Consider the following 22,350-nt stretch of genomic DNA (forward strand, 5'->3'; position numbering starts at 1 on the left):
GTTTAAAATTGTGCTTTTCCCATCGTACAGAGCATCCACGCCGGTTGGAAAATTGTGTTTCAAATAAAATCTCATTGGCCATATCTCCGGCACATAATTAAATAGAGTTGTAGAGTAGAGAAACATCTCCAAAAACCGCGAGTGAGCATCAATTTCGAACACCAGTGTACTGGTTTAACCTCATAGGCTGAATGCACGAATGTAGGTTTACGACTCCGTTTCTCGCTGGTCTATCTTCCTTCTTCACATATGCACGTGTGTCGCTCACAAAAAAACCCTCTCTCAATTGGGGTAAGTCTAACTAGGTTTATACATTCACATTGTTCCTGCTCTGGAGATTGGAGGTTGGAGGTTTACCTGTTTGCTTTACTTCCACGTTGGGATCAATTAATTAAGAGTAGATACACAATGTACGCGATTTTAACTACAACACACGCTGTTACTGCTGCTGCTGCTGCTGCTACTGTTGGTTTGGCAATGAGCTTGCAAAAGTCTTGAGAGGTGAGTCTGAGGAAGTCTGATATTAGGTAACACCTATACGTGGATTTTCACTTTCAGTTTACCCTGCTTCTGTTTTCCGTGGTTTCCGTATATATTTTCTTCTGCTTCTTGCCTTTAGAGTACGTGCAGATTTTCACAGCTTTTCGATTTGGTTATGTCGGTGAGACAGATTTTGTGCAAAATTTCCTTGGCAATGTGCAGCGACATCTGGGTGCGCGAATTGCGCAGGTTGGTGGCGCTGGCCCGCTTCTCACGTTGTTCCTTGAGTCGAATCTAAACCAAAACAGACAGAAGAAGAAGAATAAGAAGAAGAAGTTAACATTCAAACAAAACGGGTACCGGTCAATGCGGCAAATGCCGACAGAGAAAAGTAGACCATCCCGGCTGCATGCCGGTTCAATTCAATTTGCATTCCCCACGGATAGCCTCCTCTACTCCATTGGATCTTTCGACTCACCTGTTTCAGCACACCTACGAGCAGTTCGTCCACGTTATGCTGGATTCCGCTGGACGTTTCAATGAATTTCGCGTCCCGCGAGGTGGCTAACTGTTTACCCTCTGCAATTGACACATTAACGGTGAAACAAATAAGAACCAACAGAAACGTGCGCCCGTCGACGGTGGCGGCGGCGTGTTGAATTATTTATGCAAGTAACATGAGCTAGCATAAGTAACGACTTTAGCTTTATTTGGACCTACCGGAGGTGTTGATCACCCGGGATCGGGCCAGATCGGACTTGTTGGCCGCGATGATGACCGCCTTTTCCTTGGTGTACTTTTCCTGCCACAGATAGTTGAGGATCTCCTCGGCGACCCGGAACGAGTTTCGGTCCACGATCGAGTAAACGACGACGCAGGCATGAGGTTCATATGTTGATAACGAGTTCTCCACCTGATGATGATGATGATGATGATGTTGATGATTATGATGGTGGTTGTTGTTGGTTAGAGCCGAGCCCGCGCATGCGGGAAATGCAAGTACCGTAATTTAAAGAGATTAGTTTATTGGTTGGGCTAGGATAGACGGGTTTGAATTGGGATAGATTAGGGAAATGAGGTTAGTATGTTTTGCTGCTTGGAGGTTATGAGGATGGAATGTGGGATTTCAGCTTTGTGGCGTTGCAGTTTCTTGGTACATGCGATGATAGTGCATGGCAATTTTCAAGGTTTCATGAATGTAGCTAGCAGTGAAATATCAGGATCGATATTTTTCAGATTATTTAAAGTTCTTTGATCATCAATGTCGAAGCAAAAGCCCCAGAATTAGGATAATGTGTTTATGACCGAAATCTCGAAACAAAACCAAACCCTAGTACATTTTTACGAATTGTCTGACTAACAGAATCGTGTACATTGTTTCAAGGCCAAAAACGCTACTGAGTTGAATGGTCACTAGGCAAACTTTTGAATACTGAGAATTTGGACTTAGAAAATATAGGAATCTTGACCTTGAAAAAAAAATAGATCCACACACTTAGTATTGTTTTCAACGGCACGGCAATTTTGTTGCCGAGATTTGGACAGCCGAGTGCTTGGTATTAACTTTTACCAGACCCCTCAACTTCATCGAAAAGAAGGCAACAGAAAAACAGCAGTGCTATATTTTCAAAGGTGAGAATAAGTTGAACTATTTCGGTAAAAAAAAATCGGTCTTAGCTACCTTTGCATTGATAATGTCAAAAACATAGCATAGCTTAAACCAGGTTGCACAATGTCGTAGGTGGTACGAGCTCCAAACCTAGGGGCATAACACTCTAAACTATATCAATTAAATATTTCCATGTATCTGATAAGTATTTTTTAAATATTTTTAAGTATTTTCAATTTTGGATGTTTTAAATCGTAGTGACCGGTTACTAATGCAGTTGTTTGTTGTTGTATCCAGCATTTTACGAGCGCTTATGGCCGCCACAATCTGACTGAGTTTTTGGTAGGGAACATATGATTTGACGTTTAGGTTGTGTCGTTTGACGTGTAAACGTTCAAATTTGAACGTTTACACGTCAAACGACACAAGCCAAACTTCAAATCTTATGTTCCCTACCAGAAACTCAGCCAGATTGTGGCGGCCATAAGCGATCGTAAAAAACTGGATATTCCGTCAAAATTTTATTTAAAATCACGTACTAAAGCATATTAATACTAGTTTCAATCTATTTTAAATTAAATTTAGTAGTTCATCAACAAAGAGTTTTAATTCGGCGAACCAGTTAGAGCAGGGACAGGACACAACTAATTTATGATTTCGAACTGGCTGTTCAGTGCTATATCAAACTTTTGAATTCTATTGCTTAGCTGGAGGTTAATGGTGCCGTTGTCGTCCAGAGTCGCAACGCAACCAGATTCCAAACTGAACTGCCAAAATAAAAGCGTATGTTGGATATCATTTTGGTTAAGAATTCCGAAAGATGCATGACTAGCAAATTCTTGACTATAAGCAGGTCAAAGATGCCAGGGCTACGCTAATTATTTGCCAGAGAGCAATAGCAATACAATGAAACATAACTGCCAGCAATTCGTTGGGTTGGTGGACTCGAGAACAGAATGCAAATGCCACTGATGGTCGTATCGTGCCACGTTTTGACAAACTTACATTAGTAAAGATGAGTTACGACGGACTGGTGACAACTCCCCAGTGAGTATCCTGATAGCAGCCGAAAGTTTTATGTGAAATCAACATGAAATCCTTACTTCTAGGCTTCGAAACCAGTGATAAGAAGGAAAATATTAATCTGTTCGGATATATTAATTTATTTCACACCATTGATATACCAAATAAAACGATTTAGTTGAAACGTGCTACTAATTTGTTCACATTTTCTGTAAAATAATCTTTAGTTAAAATATATGAATTTTCTTCAAACCATTCCCCAAACAGTTCATATTAATGTTTTAACACATAACCGATTCTGATGAACGATAGAATCAATGAGAGAGCGGCTCCGAGATTAGAACAAACCAGATATGTTGGTTCGATCATGTTCAGCCTTAAGGCCCAATTTACTTTGATGCTTTTTGGAAAATTACAAAAGCAGTTTTCCGACGCATTATTTCAGATTGCAAAAAGCTCGCACTATTCGATTCCTTTTGATATTTTATACAAAATGACGCAAACTTTTTGCAATCTAAAATAATGCGTCGAAAAAAAAATGCTTTTGAATTTTTAAAAAATGCACCAAAGTAAATTGAACCTTAATAATAAGCCGTAAGCATATGAGCCTCGAAGGTTCCAAATCCGAGCAAAAGTGATTCACTTCTACAATAAACTCATTCAGTGGCAATATAGGAGATGTGCGGATGGTACGGAACGCTTTCACAACTTCTTATTCAGCTTCAAGCAGCGTTAATTCCTGAAGTTATCTCCAACGGTAAAGGTCCAAATGGATGAAAAATCCATCTTTATCGAAAGATGGTTTTGGGATAGAAACATTTGTTCAGAGGATTTGCTTCCACACGCAGTTTCTTCCACACTAACTTTCCAAATAATTCCTTATTCTCCCTCTGAATGACAGGTGAATCGATTTGGCAATGTAGGGTAGAGCACTACATCGTCCTAATCGCACATTTCCGTTCTATTGATCAGAAAAGATCAATAATATCAATGATTTAACCGTGCACAAATCCATGATAGGTTTGTTCCGATGCGTTAGTTCATAAGCAACAACATAAATCCTGTTAGACGGCATTGTATGAATATTTACACTCATTGATCTCAAAACAAAAGAAGCGCTCCTAGCGAATCCCCTTTTTCTACGTTTATCTAATCTAATTTTCTAAAATTTTAGAAAATCTAATGGCGTTTCAATGCGTTAGGACGGAATTGAAACTCGTAGAACGAATTTAGAATCAAGAAGCAGTATTAGATTTTAAACAATATCTCAACTATTTGTGACTCTTTATCAAATCCAACGCTACGTATTAAAAGGTGAATAAATTTAGAATACATCTTTGACAAAAATATTCAATTTTTAGTTCAAACTCGTTCAAAAAAGAGAGGTAAAGTGCGCGCTGCGCTTAGTAGAACGAAAATTAGATCAAAAACCCTAATATTCCTTGGATCAAAATGGTCTCCTCTTCGATTCCTACTAAACGGACTTAAATGAAAAATAATAGTTGATTTTTCTAAATACGTACACACAAAATCCCAGATGACACCGTGTAAATAATCAAATGAAATCTGTCTAGCAACGGAGGTAACAAACTAGTGCTGTAAGCGACCCCGGCGTAGCGGTTAACATCCATACCTCTCACGTCAAAATCACGAGTTCAAATCTCACCCCCGGACAAGTCACGAATGACCCAAGTGTGTTAAAATGACAATATATATATAAAAAAAAAACTAGCGCTAAATAATTCTTAAGTATTTTTAAATATTTTATGGTATCTTAGATTTTTTTCTCCTTGATTTGTTTTCCGTCGATCTTGTTTTCCGTGCTGAGCACTAATGCTACCGACGCCAGGAAGGCAACTGCTACACCTGGATTCTACCTATCAACCCATCAACTCATGAACCGGGGACCAACGGCTTTACTTCCCTTCCGAAGGAAGGCGTGATCAGAGATGTTATGCCTCAGAACATCCCGGCGTTGCCGACTGGGATTGAACCCAGGCCTGCTGGAGTGAGAGGTAATCACGCTTACCAGTACATCACCGGCACCGCTATGGTATCTTAGATATCAGTAAACCTAGATTGAAAATTTTCAAATCAAAGCCAGGCCCTACTGATTGAGGCAGGGCCGATGATTTGTTTTGAATTTATTTGACGTTGCAAAATGGCTTAGCAAAGGGCGTGCCATTCGTGATGACAAGCACAACGGCTTAACAAAAAGGGCCTATCCATTGAAAGATTCACAAAAAGGCAAGTCCCCGGCAAGGTGACAGATAACCTTAGTTTCACGTACCCACTTGCAAATAGTAGATGTCGCCACAGAACGTAAACAAAGGGATTGTCCGTCACCGCCGCAATGATATTTCTCTATGGGAATCCAACTTTTTGTTTCTCCATGTGTGGATGTCAAACAACAGGCAAGAATGCTATATGATAAGAGCGAATTTATTATGTTCGTGGTGAAAAAAAATAATTCAAACAAATTGAAACCAAATTGAAATTGATTTAGGTTCATTTTCTTAAATAATCAAATGACAAAAAAAATACTTTGCTGTCTTCTATTTTATTTTGCTCTTGAATATAATCAGCCTACAGATTTTTCTTTTTTGATCATAGTGGTGCGATAAAGGCTTGTCATGGGCCGTATGAATAAACAAAAGCTTACTATCCTGTGTTTCTCTATTCTTGTGTTCTTGTGTATTCTCTGACATGCAAGACTTCTGAAACTTAACTGAAAATACTCAATAATCACCACAAATATTTCAACGTTGGAAGATATTACGAACGGTTTGAAAATAGAATCCTAAATCCACAGCATTCATCAACATGTTTTTTGAAACTATCAGGACTTTTTATTAAGCAGGGTTCAGTAAACAATCATCGCAATATCATGATAAAATTGTGCATCGATTTTTAAACTTTGAAAACATTAAGAATTCTATCCGCAAAAACTTACAGCCGGCGCTGGTGGTGTAGTGGTAAGCGTGACTGCTTTCTAACACCCCAATGGGTCTGGGTTCAATCCCAGCCGAGGTTGGTGGGATTATTCTGAGGCATACAAATCTCTGGTCACGCAAGTAAAGCCGTTGGTCCCGGCCCATGTGTGTTGACTGAATGGGTGCGATATTCTACGCAGGTGTGGAAGCTGCCTTCCTGCACATTCGATTGCCGTCAATGGATGGCAATCGATGTCCGTCGGTGTTTGGCACTAGATTGCGGAACAGAGACCGAAGTTTAATAAAGGAAAGAAGAAGAAGCAAAAACTTACAAAATTGATTATATTTTGCAGTGTTGCTGTGTGATGAGGAACATTTTGTAGATCCAATTAAAATTGAAGAAATACATAAAATTAAATGAACTCAATCAAATAAGGGTCTTACAAAAAATTATTCACAATGAGCTTCTTAAACGAATAAATTAAAGTGATAATCCGTATCATTAATGTTATTCCTCACCAAACTTGAAGCCTCAAGAAACAGATGAGTCCATAATTTGTTTTGTTCTATTATTTAGTTACACAGTTATGGGCATAGTGACAATAACAGCACAAATACCATGAAGAACTCTGATAAATGTAGTGATAATATGAAGTAATTGTTAATCAGAATTTTCTGGAATATCAGCTAAATTTGAGCTCTGATGATGTTTGCACATGAGTCATGATCACAGATCCGTTGTAGCAAGATATTTAAAATACAGTCAAATTGAATAATAAATCACATATTTAGCTTAAATGCATTTAAGGCCTTCGACATACGTACAAAGTAAACCGTTGTACCATCCTTGTACTAACGTTGTGCTACTTTATGCTAGTACCTCAAATTGTACATTTTGCAGTACTAGCTGGGCATAATTAGTACACTCTTGCTCGCTGCAAAACCATTATTTATTTGTTCATCATCGACGATAATAGCAATAGCGTTGAAAACACCGAAAGTATCCATGTTCAATTCTCATTTGATGACAATCATATATCTTCGTTTTACAAATCAGCTTTTGGTTATGTACTGCTCAAATTCATGCGGTACACATATAAAAAAGTTTCATAATCTTATTATGTATTGTGCATACTACTGCGAATCAAAGCGAAATTTTTAGCAGGCATCACTGGAGTTCCGATGTCACTAACGTCGCGTGTGTGGTTTGGTGAGCGTGCGACAATAAAATGAATTTTAAACTTTACTTTTGTTTACTGTACATCATTTCCGCATTCGCCCTTTTCAGATGACACTTCTGAAATTTGCGAGTTTGACAGAACTAGAGTCGGTGTACGCCAAGAGTGAAGCCAAGTCTACCTATTGAACGGTCAAACCGGCTACCTATCGTGCAAAGTAAACAAGCATTACGATGCTATGAAAGGTCCACGAAAGGTATTGCAATTAAATATAAAATATAATCGAAGAAATGATCATATACACGCAGTGAGCATTACATTTGTCATACGATACGTTTTGTAATGATCAGTAATGACAATTTCTACTATTTTTCTTTAAGATAATTCGACAAAATCACTGATATAATGATTAACTACAGCCGTTAATTTTTTTTCTCCCTAGAAGTCATTTGAAGTTGATGCAGAAGTCCTCTGTTGCCAAGTTAAAAGAAAGGGAATCTTTCGAAAACCGTGATGCGAGTTCAACTGTTTTTCTCTTGGCGTGACTCATTATACACTGACTCTAGACAGAACTAGAGTCGGTGTATAATGAGTCACGCCAAGAGAAAAACAGTTGAACTCGCATCACGGTTTTCGAAAGATTCCCTTTCTTTTTACTTGGCAACAGAGGACTTCTGCATCAACTTCAAATGACTTCTAGCGAGGAAAAAAAAATTAACGGCTGTAGTAAATCATTATATCAGTGATTTTGTCGAATTATCTTAAGGAAAAATAGTTGAAATTGTCATTACTGATCATTACAAAACGTATCGCATGACAAATGTAATGCTCACTGCGTGTATATGATCATTTCTTCTTTTATATTTAATATTTAATTGCAATACCTTTCGTGGACCTTTCATAGCATTGTAATGCTTGTTTACTTTGCACGATAGGTAGCCGGTTTGACAGTTCAATAGGTAGACTTGGCTTCACTCTTGGCGTGACTCATTATACACCGACTCTAGACAGAACCACCAGCACCAAATTGTCGGGGTACACTGGCAATATACTGGAGCTGTCAAGTTGCCCCCGACTTGCAAAAAGGCTTATTAAATTATAAAATCAAATTGTTATCGATTTTCATATATTTTTGAAAACTTTTCGCATATTTTGGAGGTTGTATACTGAGATACAGTTACTATTGTTATTTTGAACAATATATATGTCTAAAATAATTCAATTTTCTTAAATATGAATGGAATAGTGGCGAAAAAATTTTAAATTCATTTTCTGGTTTGTTTACGTTTTGGACATAGACCCATTTTAAATGTTACTCTAGATATGCACAATTCATTCTGATCGATAGGAGGTTTTCATGTGTAAAAGTTTATTAATAGTATGTGGAATCGTAGATTAGAATGAAGATTCGTCCTTAGCCTAACTTCCACTGCACACTGGGCCAGGAACCGAAATTAGCAAGACAAAACCTCTAGCGCATTGGGTTTGTATTATATTGAAATGGTGTCTTTGGCAAAGTTTCTCGGTTTAATATGTGCCTTCATCTGGTAATGGAAATTAGTTCAAACTTTCTCCACATAGATGGTGCTGCGATACTAACTTTCTTATTTCACATGATAGAGGTTTTATGTTTTGGGTAAAGTTGTAGAACATTAAAAAATATAAAAAAATACCGAAGAATTCAAAGTTCTAGGTCTTCAAATAACAAAGATATAGTGAATATTGTAAAATTTAACTGAAATTTACGTTTTTTGTACTATTTTCCATACAAACGACAAATTTTTCATTTTTAACGCCGTGTATCTTTTAAGTCTGATAAACCACCGCCCCGTAACGTGGGTAGATCACCTTTTCGTGGTACGTTACGGGATGTAAGATCTACCACCGATTCCTAGTCCTGACTACTTCAAACAAGGGGAACAGGATTTTTTTCAGTAATCCAAGGAACACATCTTAGTCCTTGTTACTTTTTATGCCTTGTTTGATAGTGACAAGACTCGGCTTTGTCTACCGAGGATGATCTTGAAACAAGGAAAAAAATTAGTTAGTTGTCTTCATCTATGTGATTCCTAATCTTCTATGCGTTGTTCCCTAGTTTGAAGTGGTTAAGACTAGGGTTCTGATGCATGGTCATTATCGGAGTCATACCTTAATTTTGTTGCTAAGGAATCCAATTTTGACTGACAAAGGGGCGCGCCTTTGGAGGGCGTTTCAACACTCCGAAGGGTATAAATAGCGGGACCTTTCAATTAGAGTCGGATCCTTGCGATAAATGCAAGAGTGGCAACTGTAAAAAAATCGAATACTTCATCATTTCTCAAGAGTGATGGAGTAATACGACATGCACTAAACTGAGGACACGGGATATACTACAATAGATCAATTTACTGGTCGCAGTAGTGTTAGGTCCCGAACAAAGGAAAAAAAAGTCGGATAATTTGCAAGTTTTAAGGAAGAGTTTCCAATGTTTTGGGTCGATACAAGCGAAATATTAGCCAAAATAGTGAAAATTACCATGATTTTCATAATCCGGTTTCTCAAAAAGTAGTAAGTATTAGCAAAAAGTCATTTACTATACCATTTATCATCAATCAAAGGTGAAAGTTTGCCGGACATATAATTTTGAGATATATTTGAGATATTTGAGATATCTGAATTCATAGACTACAATGTTTATTCAAGCAGCGTTCGCCAACGCACGGCTTGCTGGCTGCATGCGATGGAAACGATGGAATATGTCTCTTATGCTTCGCTAGCTGCACGTTGGCGAACGCTGTACTAATGTATGCACAAAGCTTCTTCATGTTCATTCTTGAACATGTGTGCTTGTGTGATGAGATATCTAGATTCAAAGTATTTTTTTAATTCTAACAACTACCTGTTATCTTGCATTGTCGATTATTGCAACAGCATTTGCACGGGTTTTGGAAATGGCTCTTTCTTGGTTTGAGGAAACTGTTTCTGCACTGTCATCACCGGGACAGAGGTCAGCAAAAGTCGATGGAATACGTTCTCCTTTGAAGTGGGAATCCAGCCATTTTGTATATTTTTGGAAAAACAAACGCAAACATTCATTATGGATAAAATCTGCCTGCAATCATTTCTAATGCATGCAAGAAGCTTGAACCCGGGAGTTAGAAGGTGTCAGCTCTACCGCAGCTACAATAGCACATTTCAAGAACGCAAACATTCCGGAGCTATTTTCACACATGAAAAGCCCAGCTCCAATACATTATCGATGCAAATATACACCATTCACACTTAATCTAGCTCGGTAAAATCTCCAACAGCCGATTACTTCGGCATTTACTTTTGATGATATCTCTGCAAAATATCTGTTTGTTAGCTGATATTTCAGCAAAATTTTATTTGTTAGCTGAGTCTCGGCAATTGTTTGACTGAATCTCAGCAAAATAAATTGCAGAATTACTCGGCTGTTGGAATCTCGGCGAAAATTTTTAAGTGTGTTGATAATGTACTGAAATTTTCAATCAAGCAGTAGTGCAAATAAGTTTTGAAATGATCGTTTTTAATTAGATGGATATTTCCTATCGAGGACTGAGGAACGAAAAGGTAAATAAACTTAGCTGAGCGTAACTATGCGTAGGTTAGAGTAGTCGGCACCACATGCAACGAATAATAATTTGAAATTTTTTATTTAATGCACTTTTCAACATCACTTCTGTACTTTCAATTAACACTTTAAAAAAATGAAATTGTTAATTTATAACATTTACACTAGAACGAAAACGACGCAGCAAAAGAAAAACACGTCATTTTCACAGCGCCGTCTACTTCGATCTGCATTGGTAATGTCAAAAACAAAATTACGAAAATGCAAAAGGAATTAGGGAAAGATTCCCTTATCTGATGGCGGTGTTTGTTTGTGTGGGTGAGTTAGCAGTTAAGACAAATCGTCGATTGAAGTGATTATTTACAAAAGCAGATACGTCCATTTGAATAGTTACGCTTGAATTCATTTGTTTAATCACACGGTGTGTAGATTTCAGGATTCACATTAATCATTATATTAAACTTGTAGAATAACAGAACCAGCTGCAGTTGACATGACGAAATATGAAAGATGTCTTTCCAGCCTATATGGATGCTGCCAATACTGCGGACCAAAATAAAATACATTGTTTTTTGAGCATCTTATTAAATGTCAGGGCTCGCGTAAAATAAATTTGAGAACCTTAATGGCTTTATCTGCTTTAGCGAAAAACTACGAGAGCGATCGTTCATGGAGAATCTGATCTTATTCTTATAAACGAATTGGCTCATAGAAGCTAGAAAGTAAACCAGAGCGAAGGGTTACATTTCTGTTAGAAATTAAACTCACTAACCCCGAAGGTGCTGGGCAAAGTAATTGCAGCATTACCTGCTTCCTACTGTACTACAAATTTATTACAATCTATGAGGGGTTATTATGAGGACATTTTGTCAGCTTTGCAGATCATTCATTGTAATTTTCACGTATTTCATAAATAAACAAAACAATATTGCACAGTCTAGTAGCATACTGAGATAAATTTCATGTACAGTTCAACGTTTATCAGCTAGGAGACATAAACATGCCCACATAACCATCTTGATAATCAGATATCTTTACTTTTATTGAAATTTCATCCAACTTTACGTTTGTTTGCTGAGATTCATCAAAACATTTTCAGAGACTCAGCAATTGGGTGTCTCAAAATAGAATTTCGTCATGAAACCTGAAGGCTCACCCACCAAATGGTAGTTTAGAATGTTACAAATGAATTTTTGTAAGACGGCAACTTTGAGAAATGTGTTTTAGAGGTTTCAAATATGAGTTTTTTTACGTAGAAAATCTAAAATTGCAACCGTTACGAAAAGGTGAACGCTTATAATTTTGTCATTTAAGAATGAAACTAAAGTCAAAATACACCAATCGATAGAAAATAACTCTAAAAACCTGCCACAATAAATTCTTCTCTAAATTTCCATACAAAAACCGTTGAAAAATGTCCATATAAAGAGTTATAATTTTATTACTATTTTCATTTAATAAACGTTCCCCCCAAACCCAGTCGCCATAATCGAGCACCACTTGGTTGCACATGTCGTGGCTCAATTCATTTTCGCTTCTGACGGCGTGGGAGAAGGTAGCAGCAGCAGCAGCAGTAGGAAGGCAGCGGTTCCTGTCAACCGCAGTGTTCACGAGTTTGAATCCCGAACCATGCTTGACGGGAACGACGATATCACTGGCTGCTTTCAGCGAGCCCCGTCGACTCGATGGCGCAAGCACTTCGAAGTGGATCAACCTCGCCTGAGTGATGTGATAACGATCCCGCGTTCTACAAATACTTCTTGCGCTGTGTCCCAATTACCGAGTTAAATTTAACTCGTGGTTAAAAGTGACATTTCGATGTTCAAAAATCTCGGTGATTTCGATCGATCGGTTTTCCAACAGATCTTAGCCAAGGTTGCAAATACTCATTTCAGCTAAAACAATGTTTTTTTTAAATTATGAAATAATTAGATGTCATGATCATATTTTGAATTGGTAGGATACAAGATGAGGTTGCAAAGAATGTGTTTGACATATTTAACCTGTTCATTCATGAGAGTCACAATCAGCGATTTTTCACACACTCACTCACTCACTCACTCACTCACTCACTCACTCACTCACTCACTCACTCACTCAGCGATCAGCAAATCGCTGATTGTGACTCATATAAAGCAAAATTTACAGGTTTTATGTTTCAAACACATACTTTGTAGCCTCTTCTTGTAAGTTACAAGTAAAACATGCCATGATACCATCTTTTGGTTTTATTATTACGAGAAACATTATTTTAGCTGAAATGAGTATTTGCAACCTTGATCTTAGCTACGGTTGCCAAAATTTAACTTCTAGTCGGTCGGAAATAACCACGGTCGGATAGCAAGATTATTCGATAAGTTTCCATCTGTCACTTTTAACCACGAGTTAAATATAACTAGCCAAATGGGACATAGGCTTGGAAGTAATATAAGGGACCATCCATAAATAGCGTAGTATTTTTTAAACCATTTAACCCCCCACACCTTGACAATAACCTAAAGAAATCATTCATGAAATTTCGAATACTTTTTTTTCAGCAACAAGCTAAAATTAAATGAAAATTGTTTTTTTCTCGTACATTTCAACCATCCCCAGAGAGCCAAAAAACTAAATTTATGAGAGAAAATTCGATCGTCAACAATGCGGTCGTGTCTTGTACACAACCCCACCCATTTTTAAAATCCCTTTTTGTTAGCTTAAGGGTTACGCCACCCTAGGATTTTCAAAAAATCGATTTTTTTTTTACGTAAACTGGTACTCTGAAGTGTCAAGAATAAGGGACAATTGGTTCCATGTCGAACAAATTAAAATTCCGAAAGTCATAAGCGAAATGACAAAACTTTGCATCACGTACCTGAATCTGTACCTCAAACTTCAACCGCGTTTTTTTCGATACAACATTTCTCTTCGCGGCCCACACGATAGCATCTGCAATTTTGACTCAATTTGATCTAGACTTTGACGATTGCATTCTCTGATTAATTATCTAGAGAAGTACTTACGAACTTTTCAATTGATCAAAAAATGCAATTGTGGTAAACAATTTTAGAAACAAATTTCAGGCGAAAAAACTGATTTTTTGCAAAAACAAGTCCCATTTGCGTAAAATTTAAATTTTTTTCATCTCCGTATGTACTTCTCTAGGTATTCTTATATAAAATAAGAAAAACCACTCGTTTTTGTTCTAGGTTCATATTTACGACGAAGAAAGTGTAGGCCGCGTAACACTACACGGGAAGCAGTGCCAGGAACTCACAGTGCTGCCAACTGCCACACATGGTTTCCCCTTATGAAAAAATACTGTAAACACCCCTAATTATGTGTACTATGTATGTGTAGCCCATTTAAGTTAATTTAGTATGTGACTTTATTAAATAACAAAAAAAAAAATAATGAAGTTGGTGCATTTTTCTGTATTCTAGGGTGGCGTAACCCCTTAAGTCAAATATCAAATACATATTTTTATTGCTTTAAGCTCTTGTGAAACCTAACCCTTCTATATTTTTCACAGATTCCTTAGGATCCAAACTATAAGAAACAACAATACTCATGGCTTGTGTTGAGTAAAATTTTGTTGATTTTTTAGGAACATTATGGCATTTAATCGACAAAAATGGATATCAAATATAATGTTATTAACAATCTAGTCCAATAGAAAGATGGGAAATTAAGTCACGAACAACTTTCCATCGGGCACCAGTTGGTTTAATGCCGGCGTTGCTGGTTCATGCCTCGATAGAATGGCACCATGGGCAGGCGATGGAGATTACTAAGCTTCCCCTCTCTGTGAGAACCAAAGGTCTGGCAGTGATATCACACTTGTTACTCCTTTGTTTGAGAGCCGCGTTGTAGTACGCTTACGTATAGGTACTGACGTTGGGTGCGATACTGGCGGGTTTTGCCGCAAATCACTCTTATTTTATTTAATTTTAGGCAGATAGATTTATTTGAGTTTGCAAGGGAATTATACTATTGAAATATTTCAGAAAGTGCCCAACAGTGCTCCTTCTATTTGAAGTATTACTCAGAAAACAATTTTAAACACCATTTTTGTACATGGTATTGTAACTAATCTTATGTGTGCTTAATTTTGATTTGAGATATAGTAAGTGTTTGAACTATGGCTCGGGATTTCCACTGTGGCGTGCTTCTATTGTGACATACCCATTAGACTGATGCAAAATTTGACTTTTTCGCTCCACAGTGCTTAAATGGTTTCAAGTTGGGTTCTGATTAGCCTCCCAAAGTTACAACTCATTTGGTTAGAAGCAGGCTTCGCACAAGCTATTTGAAGTTTACATGAAAATTACTATGGGAATTCTCAACTATGTGTTCATTGCCTGCTAGTCTTTTTCCATATTGAGCTACGAAATAAACTTATGACATGATCAAACAGCTGCTCTGTAGGCAACACTGTATTTTGCAGTGTGACATAGTAGCCATGATTTTTGTGTCCTATTCAACGCCCCAGAAACACCAATGTTGCCTGCTGAGCAGTTGATTGAGCATGATTATAAGACATCAGCGTATTGAACCATTGATAACTTTCGATCCTTGCATTTAGTCAAAAAGTGGTCTTGAGCAAAGTTGTAGCTGGAAAAATTTCCTACAAGTACAGTTGAAAACTTTTGAAGCAGACCGATATGGTGAATTATTAGGTAGACATGAACAAAAATCTTGGTTTCATCATAGTAATTCCCATACAAATTTCAAATCGTTTGTGCCATCTCAGTTTCCCACCAAATGGGTTCAAATTTTGAGAGGTTAGTCAGGATCCGATTTGGATTCGTATTGTGGAGTGAAAATATCAAATTTTGCATCACTCTCATACCCATACGTATTTTTATGGTGTGACATAGGTAGTGGAAGCGTGTGAGCGTAGTTGCAGCATATGTCCTAAATATATAATTTAAAAATCAGCTCGAAAACTAACTTCAAAGTGAAGCATTTTAGTCACTTGAAGGTGTCATATAGTGTACCTTTATACTTCCATCAAAATTTAACATAGACACATTAATCATGGCTACTTCAGTGTCTGCTTAAGTCATTATGTAGCAAGTATGATTGCCTCCATCGTGTCTCACCGTTAATCGTTCAACTAAAAATGACTCCTCGTCAGCATGTTTCAAGTCAGGTAGCTGGTTACTATGCATAGAAATAAAGACAGTACATTCTAACTTCAACACTGGTTGTGTCCAGTTGTACAAAGATATCACATCTACGTACCGATAAGTTATCGGCGAAGTTTCATCTGGAGTTGACTCGCTTGATGCGAGTTGGGACCCTAAAAATACTAAAACTTGAGAAGATGCCACAGTCACCTGGGACGAACTAAGATATAATAAATATAGGTCAAAGTCAAAAGTACTTGAAACACGTTAAATTTTAGATTACAAGCACAAGTGCAGGTAATTAATAAAGCAAGGATTATTATTGATAAGGTAGATTAGAGATTTCAATTATTTATTAAATTAGACTAATGAGATATCATAATCACCAAATGAACATAAATAAGAAAATTCAGACAGTCTAGTAACATTAAATAGATTAAAATTTCGGGGAGTCCGCTTAGGGAGGCAACTGGCCTTTAAAGCTGTAGGATAAATCTTCCTATTTAGTATATTTGTTAATTACATGCAATGTCAATAGTGAAAGTCATATTCGATCAAGCGCCTACGAATAAGCGAGGTTTTGGGAAGGATGTGTTAAATATGTTGATATATTTGAGATGAGAATTAGGACTGTTGTGCTTCAGTATGTTTCCAGTAAACCTTTTGAGCAAATTATCCAAAATCAATTCATGAAATTTACAGGAAAGCAAGATCCCAATTGAATAATGTTTTAAAAGACAAGTAGTACACCTTAAATGAAACATTGCGTTGCGTTTTAAAACAGTATTCTGCTCTAATGAAACTTGACATGACATACATCTAACATAGTAAAGACTGACTAAAAGTAAATTGGTACGCACAAAAAGACCTGTAATTCGTGATTCAATAAGTTTAAAAAGTTCATTAATGGTTGCTTTACAGTACTTTTATTAAAACTTCAAAGTTACAGCATGAGATGGTTACATTTGTCCAGTTCGAACGAAATCTCTATCCTTCCTCTTGATGGAGCTCATCAGCGCCTGCACAACGCATTTCTTCCATTTTGCCCGCATTTGCTGGATGTTCTTGACTGCTCCTTCGAAGTCGCTGCTTTGAAATTGCTGAGTATTTTGGATTGGTCGTAATTCCGGGCAATTCGGAGGATTCATTTGCTTGGGGACAAAATCGATCTTGATGGCAGCATACCACTCCAGAACCACCTTGTGGCAGCTAGTCAAATCCGGCCGAAAGATGGCTTTGCCCCTATGTTTGCGGATAAACGGCAATACACGCTTTTTCAGGCATTCTTCGATGTAAACTTGGGATGTCATCGTCGAGGGTGTGACGAATGGTTTCGTTTTCAGGCCAAATCATGGCCTTCTTCGCGAACTTGTCGGCAAACACGAACTTGCCGGCACATCCCCACGTCCAATCGCGATGTAAAACTTTTGACCGGGGAGTTGCTTAAAATCGAGTTTGACGTATGTTTCGTCATCGATCAAAGTGCAGCCCTTGTGTTTCGTCAAAATACGGTCGTACTAGAGCATTGCACGCTTTTTGGCCACGAAATTCTGCTTCATGTGCCGGTTGGGATGTTTACTGGCTTTGTACGACTTGTATCCTTCCCTGGCAAGGATTTTCCGCACCGTTTGAAAGTTGGCGTTGTACCTTCTGGCCACATCTCGGATCGAAAGACCGAGGTTGGCTATAACGCACCTCAACAGCTTTCTGCACAGCTGACGATCCCTGGTTCCAGTTTTTTCGTAGGTCCGCTGATTCCTTTCCACACTCAGGGTTGCCTGGTAGGTTTTGAGCACTCGACAAACTGTTGTTTTCGGCATCTTCAGCACTTTAACCACCTTGGAACCGGATTTTCCAGGTGTTTGCGCACAATGTTTTTTCTTCTTCTTTCGAGTTCCATTTGACGTTATTTCTGAACGCGATCGACTACTTTGATCAAACGTGCACCAGTTGTTCTCTATAGAAGTGTTAACGAACCACTGTCAAAGATTTTCGATTCCCAACACTAGAGGCGTGCCAGCGACGCGCGAGGGGCATACCAATTTAGTCAGCCTTTACAACTTTGCCGAAAATAGGGAACCTCTATCTATTAAAATAAAAAAAGAATGTATCGCTGCGCATCTCTCCGGCCAAAACTTGAACTATTTCTACCTACCAAATTGTAGTCATAACTAATCCAACAAACTTATTATATTTTTCCTGCTAGATTGCATTGGACTCAAACGCGCATTTGCTGCACTCCTGATCGGACTCCAGCAACACACTATCGAATATTTTCGGTTTCCAATTGGTGATGAAAAAGTGTTCTCACCGATTTTGAGATCATTTTTTAAGACTAAGAGGTGAAAATATTGTCGATTTTCAGCTCTGCGAAAAGCAACTTTAGTGATGTGTCGCATATCTTGCAGCTGAGCGAGAAATTCGTTCTCTGCTTTGATAGTTTCGTGTTTCATGAAACACATCACCAGAGGTTTCATGACGTAGGGGAAATGGATGTTATGTCGGCCTAAATTCCCCTAATATGGGCCCATACATAAATTCAGCAATCGACTAAATTTTCAATAGCGACCAAAAATATTCATAAGTACCATCGCGTTCATCTAGACAAAATTGATAAATAGCGATGGGCCCAATCTTAGATCCATAGGCCTATGTGACGGAAAATGAAAATATATATTTAAAGTAGTTCCCATGTGAAAACACTTGGATATTACATGAAAAATGTTAAGTTTATCTTCCATCCACATATTATCATAAAAATTGCAACGAAATCGGAACATAACGCATATTAACAAATTGAAAGAACGGTGATAGGATGTCGGTGAAAGGGATAGAATGCCATAATGAGGTTTCATTTCAACTCGATAATCGCCGTTACTTTCATTGAAAGCGATGAGCAAAGCAGCGACGAGAAAATCTACAGCCAGCCTTTCGTTCTAAGCGTGCTTCTTTTTCATTTTCGTTTCGTGCTGGTAGTCTTACTAGGCATTATAGAAATGATCCTTTGAACAGGTTGTATCAAACTCGAGTGTATTTTAGAGCTTCGAACGTGTAGAGCCCTGGTTGTGTCACACAACACACCTAGATAGGGTTACAACCGAGGTAGGTAAAATACATTCACAAGTAAAAATTGTTTCTTTTCTTTCTGTTTCCAGTAGTGCCGAGATCTTTTCCGGACAAATCTTCGGATCTCGTTCTACAAATTTCAAAGTAATCGGAGCTCCGGATAAGTTCTGTTGCTCATCGGTTGCGATTCATATCCGCAACATTGTTGTGTGTTAAAGAATCGTAGTGTGTACTTATGCTTCTCTCAACTTAGTAAAATACAAACTTCTAAAAGCCCCTTCTTACATTCAAACCTACAACTGCCCATGCTAAAAAAAATCCTCACATCCTAACATTGCTTTCGTTCACTCCGTCACCCTCCCAGCCCCAATTGATAGGGAGCAATGGACCGAAACCCAGACGGAAGGAAGGAAACTGCAAAGCGACATCAGGAAGATGAAAGAGAGATTGATATTGGAACCAAACGGTCGTTCAGACCGACTCAAAATTGAGTCGAGTCGACTCAATTTCGGCAAAAGTGAAGTTACTGTAAAGTGAGTTGAATTTCCCGGGAAAAGCCGTGGAAAACCAGGAAAAACTTCTCGACTTTTTCCTGAAAAATCCCGGAAAATTCAACTCACTTTACATAAATCCACTTTTCCCTAAATTGAGTCGACTCAATTTTGAGTCGGTCTGAACGACCCTGCAGAGCCAGAGCGGCTTGCTTATGCTTTGCGGTGAGGCATTCATTGTTGTGCGGAAAAACGGTACACAATTTCGCTTCCCTCCTAGCATATGTGTGCCACCAGACAAACGGAGGGTGACACTTGCGCTTGACTCTAGCAAAAAATATGCTCGGATGGGGGAGTAGGGGAAATGCGCTCAAATCTAGATGTGGCCAAAGATGGCACATTTCTAAGTAATTCCAAACACCGCACGTGTGCCATACAAGATCCACATGTGCTCACAACTTGCCTTCCTCTGTTTCTTCATCTTCTTCCCCGACTGGTGATGCAACATCAAAATGATGAAGTGTTCCGAATTATTTGCATGCATACCGCAATCTGCTATACATAAAGACACACATCCATCACCTGCCTGCCCCTGCCGACTGCCTCTCCTGCTTGGTGGATGAGATGAGATGATTGGAAATTGAGCCTCTTTCTACTATAGGTCTAATCAAGTGGCGGCATTTGTATGTATAGGAAGTGGGGAAATATGATAAGAATCGTCGTCGGAGCCTTCTAATTAGGTGACAGTGAGTAATTACTCATCGATTTGATACATAAGCGAAGTGATAATGGCGACGAGACGCGACGATGGCGAATGGCTTTTGAGATCTAAATCTTCTCGTCTTTCTCGATTGAGTTGGCAAAGCCGTGGCGGCGGACACATGAAATGGCAATTTGGCTGTGTGTGCGAGGGGCTATTATTGTGTATATTTCTTGTATGATGGAGCATTCTGTATCCATTGGGTACTGAGAATTTATCGCTTCGAGACTATCGCACTCACGAGGCAAAGATTAATGATGGAAATAGCGAAAAGTGTCGTTGACTCCTCCCGCTTTGGAATGATGGGGCGATGGCAGACTTCCAGAAGATTTTTTAAGTTCGAAACTTAAAGCTTAAAGCGATTATTTATACTTACGTTCGTGTGTCGATCGGTACGTTTCAACAATAAGTTTCAATGCGTAAAGTATGACGACAAAAGCAAATAAGTAAGATAAATGAACTTTTTTTTCAATCGATTGAAGAAACTTTATGCTCTGTTCACATTGGGGCTATCTTGGTAACGTTACACAGGTCAATAATAATGATAACATGTTACGAGGGCTCTAGCGTGAACAAGTTATTGTATTTTGCAGTTGAAATTGGACATCTTAAAAGTGCAGAATCGCTTATATAAGTGCACTTTGACGTTGCATCGCCTTGGTGTCTTGAGCGCATTTTTTCTTTATGTTAGGGTGGTTCTCAAATTATTTTATATTGAAAAAAAAAATAACTTTTTAATTTTCGAAAGTAAAGACGAATGTTTTTCGGTACAGTTGCAGCTCACTTAAGAACAATTTTTCTAAATGACCTAAGGTGTTCCTTAAGCTGCTCTCTCTCTTGTATGCACTGTTCTCTAGTTTGAAATGGCTAAGACTATAGGATTCTGATGCATAGTCATTATCGGTGTTATTGCTTGATTTTGTTGCGAAGGAATCTGTTTTTGACTGACAATGGGGCGCGCCTTTGGAGGAAGTTCCTACACTCCGAAGGGTATAAAGAGCGGGATCTTCAATTAAATTGTAACGATCAGGAATTTTGTATAAATTTGTATATAATTTGATAAGGTTAAATTGTTTGAATTTAATTCCTTATGGTAGGCAGTAGGAAGACACAAGCATTTTTTCTAAAAGCTATCCTAAGACGGGTCCATTTAATTTATGGATAAGGTAGGAAAGGAAGTTATCTTTCGTGTCTTTAGATTCACGATAGGACACGAAGGATTTCGGGAAATGATGGACTTCCGGTTCGTCCGAGTTTTACTTTCCTTTATCTGAGGATTCACGATCTCGATCATTTCGTCCGTAACTTCCGAACGTTCTTGAAGTGTGCGCGTTTGTTCGTGGTCGTTGTAATTTAAAGTGATGTCTAGTGTTTAAAATTAATTAAAGATTTTTGTTCGTTCCTTTAGCTAGTAGAATAAGTGTGCGTGTAGAAAATTGTGTGCGATCAGGAGAAAGGCTAGAGAAATACAGGTAATTTTTGATGTGCTCAATATGTGCTGTCCATGTCCGTGCTCGTGCTTGTACTCACTGTTCTGGTGTTGTCATGTTGTTAAATCGTTCGCAGCAATTCACCGTGCCCAAACGCAGCAACTTCTCCCCAACGGACGGAATTTCCCGGCAATCGCCAACCGGCCGGAAGCGGACGGATCCGTTACATAATCGGTCCAAGGAGACTCAGGGGATCTCCACGTGGACACGGTCCACTCGCCGGTTTGTCAACCTACCAGCACGACTGAGTAACCGGCATCGCATCGGCGTGTGAAACGCCATTGTCAGCGAAGCACCTCCATTCATCGGATCACCATCGACGATCACTAAAGAGTGCGTCGAACCCGTCGATAGGTCATCGACTGTGACCATCACGTAAATCAACATTTTACCATTTGATTTTTTGCCAGTCTAAGACTGATGAGCGAGTAGCGCCGAGTTTCCGTGACACGCTTTTTCGGAACTCGTGATGTGGCATTCCCCGCCTTTGAAACGTAACGTTTTTCCACGCCAACGCCGTTGTCACCAGGAGCGCAGACTCGTTTGGAGCTGAGTTGCCGATAAAGTGACGTCACACACATGAACAAGTAGAGCACATGAGCACGTTAGTTAGGGAGAGAGAAATCGCACACACA

General features: G+C 38.5%; 1 protein-coding gene across 1 annotated transcript in view; it reads right to left on the minus strand.

Annotated features, from left to right (window-relative positions):
- Positions 1-339: 339 nt before the first annotated feature.
- The window catches only part of Rgk2 (Rad, Gem/Kir family member 2), a 92,884-nt gene continuing 70,873 nt past the window's right edge, over positions 340-22,350 (minus strand). Inside the window, exons 10-12 of the mRNA XM_065236914.1 lie at positions 1,201-1,393; positions 959-1,059; positions 340-774 (exon numbers count right to left, since the gene is read on the minus strand). Coding sequence (XP_065092986.1) covers positions 616-774; positions 959-1,059; positions 1,201-1,393 — 453 coding nt within the window. The 3' untranslated portion in view covers positions 340-615. The remainder of the gene's footprint in view (positions 775-958; positions 1,060-1,200; positions 1,394-22,350) is intronic.

This window comes from Ochlerotatus camptorhynchus, unplaced genomic scaffold (genome assembly GCF_037179485.1).
Source record: "Ochlerotatus camptorhynchus isolate MF236.1 unplaced genomic scaffold, CSIRO-AGI_Acam_v1.1 ptg000577l, whole genome shotgun sequence".
Taxonomy (NCBI): domain Eukaryota; kingdom Metazoa; phylum Arthropoda; class Insecta; order Diptera; family Culicidae; genus Ochlerotatus; species Ochlerotatus camptorhynchus.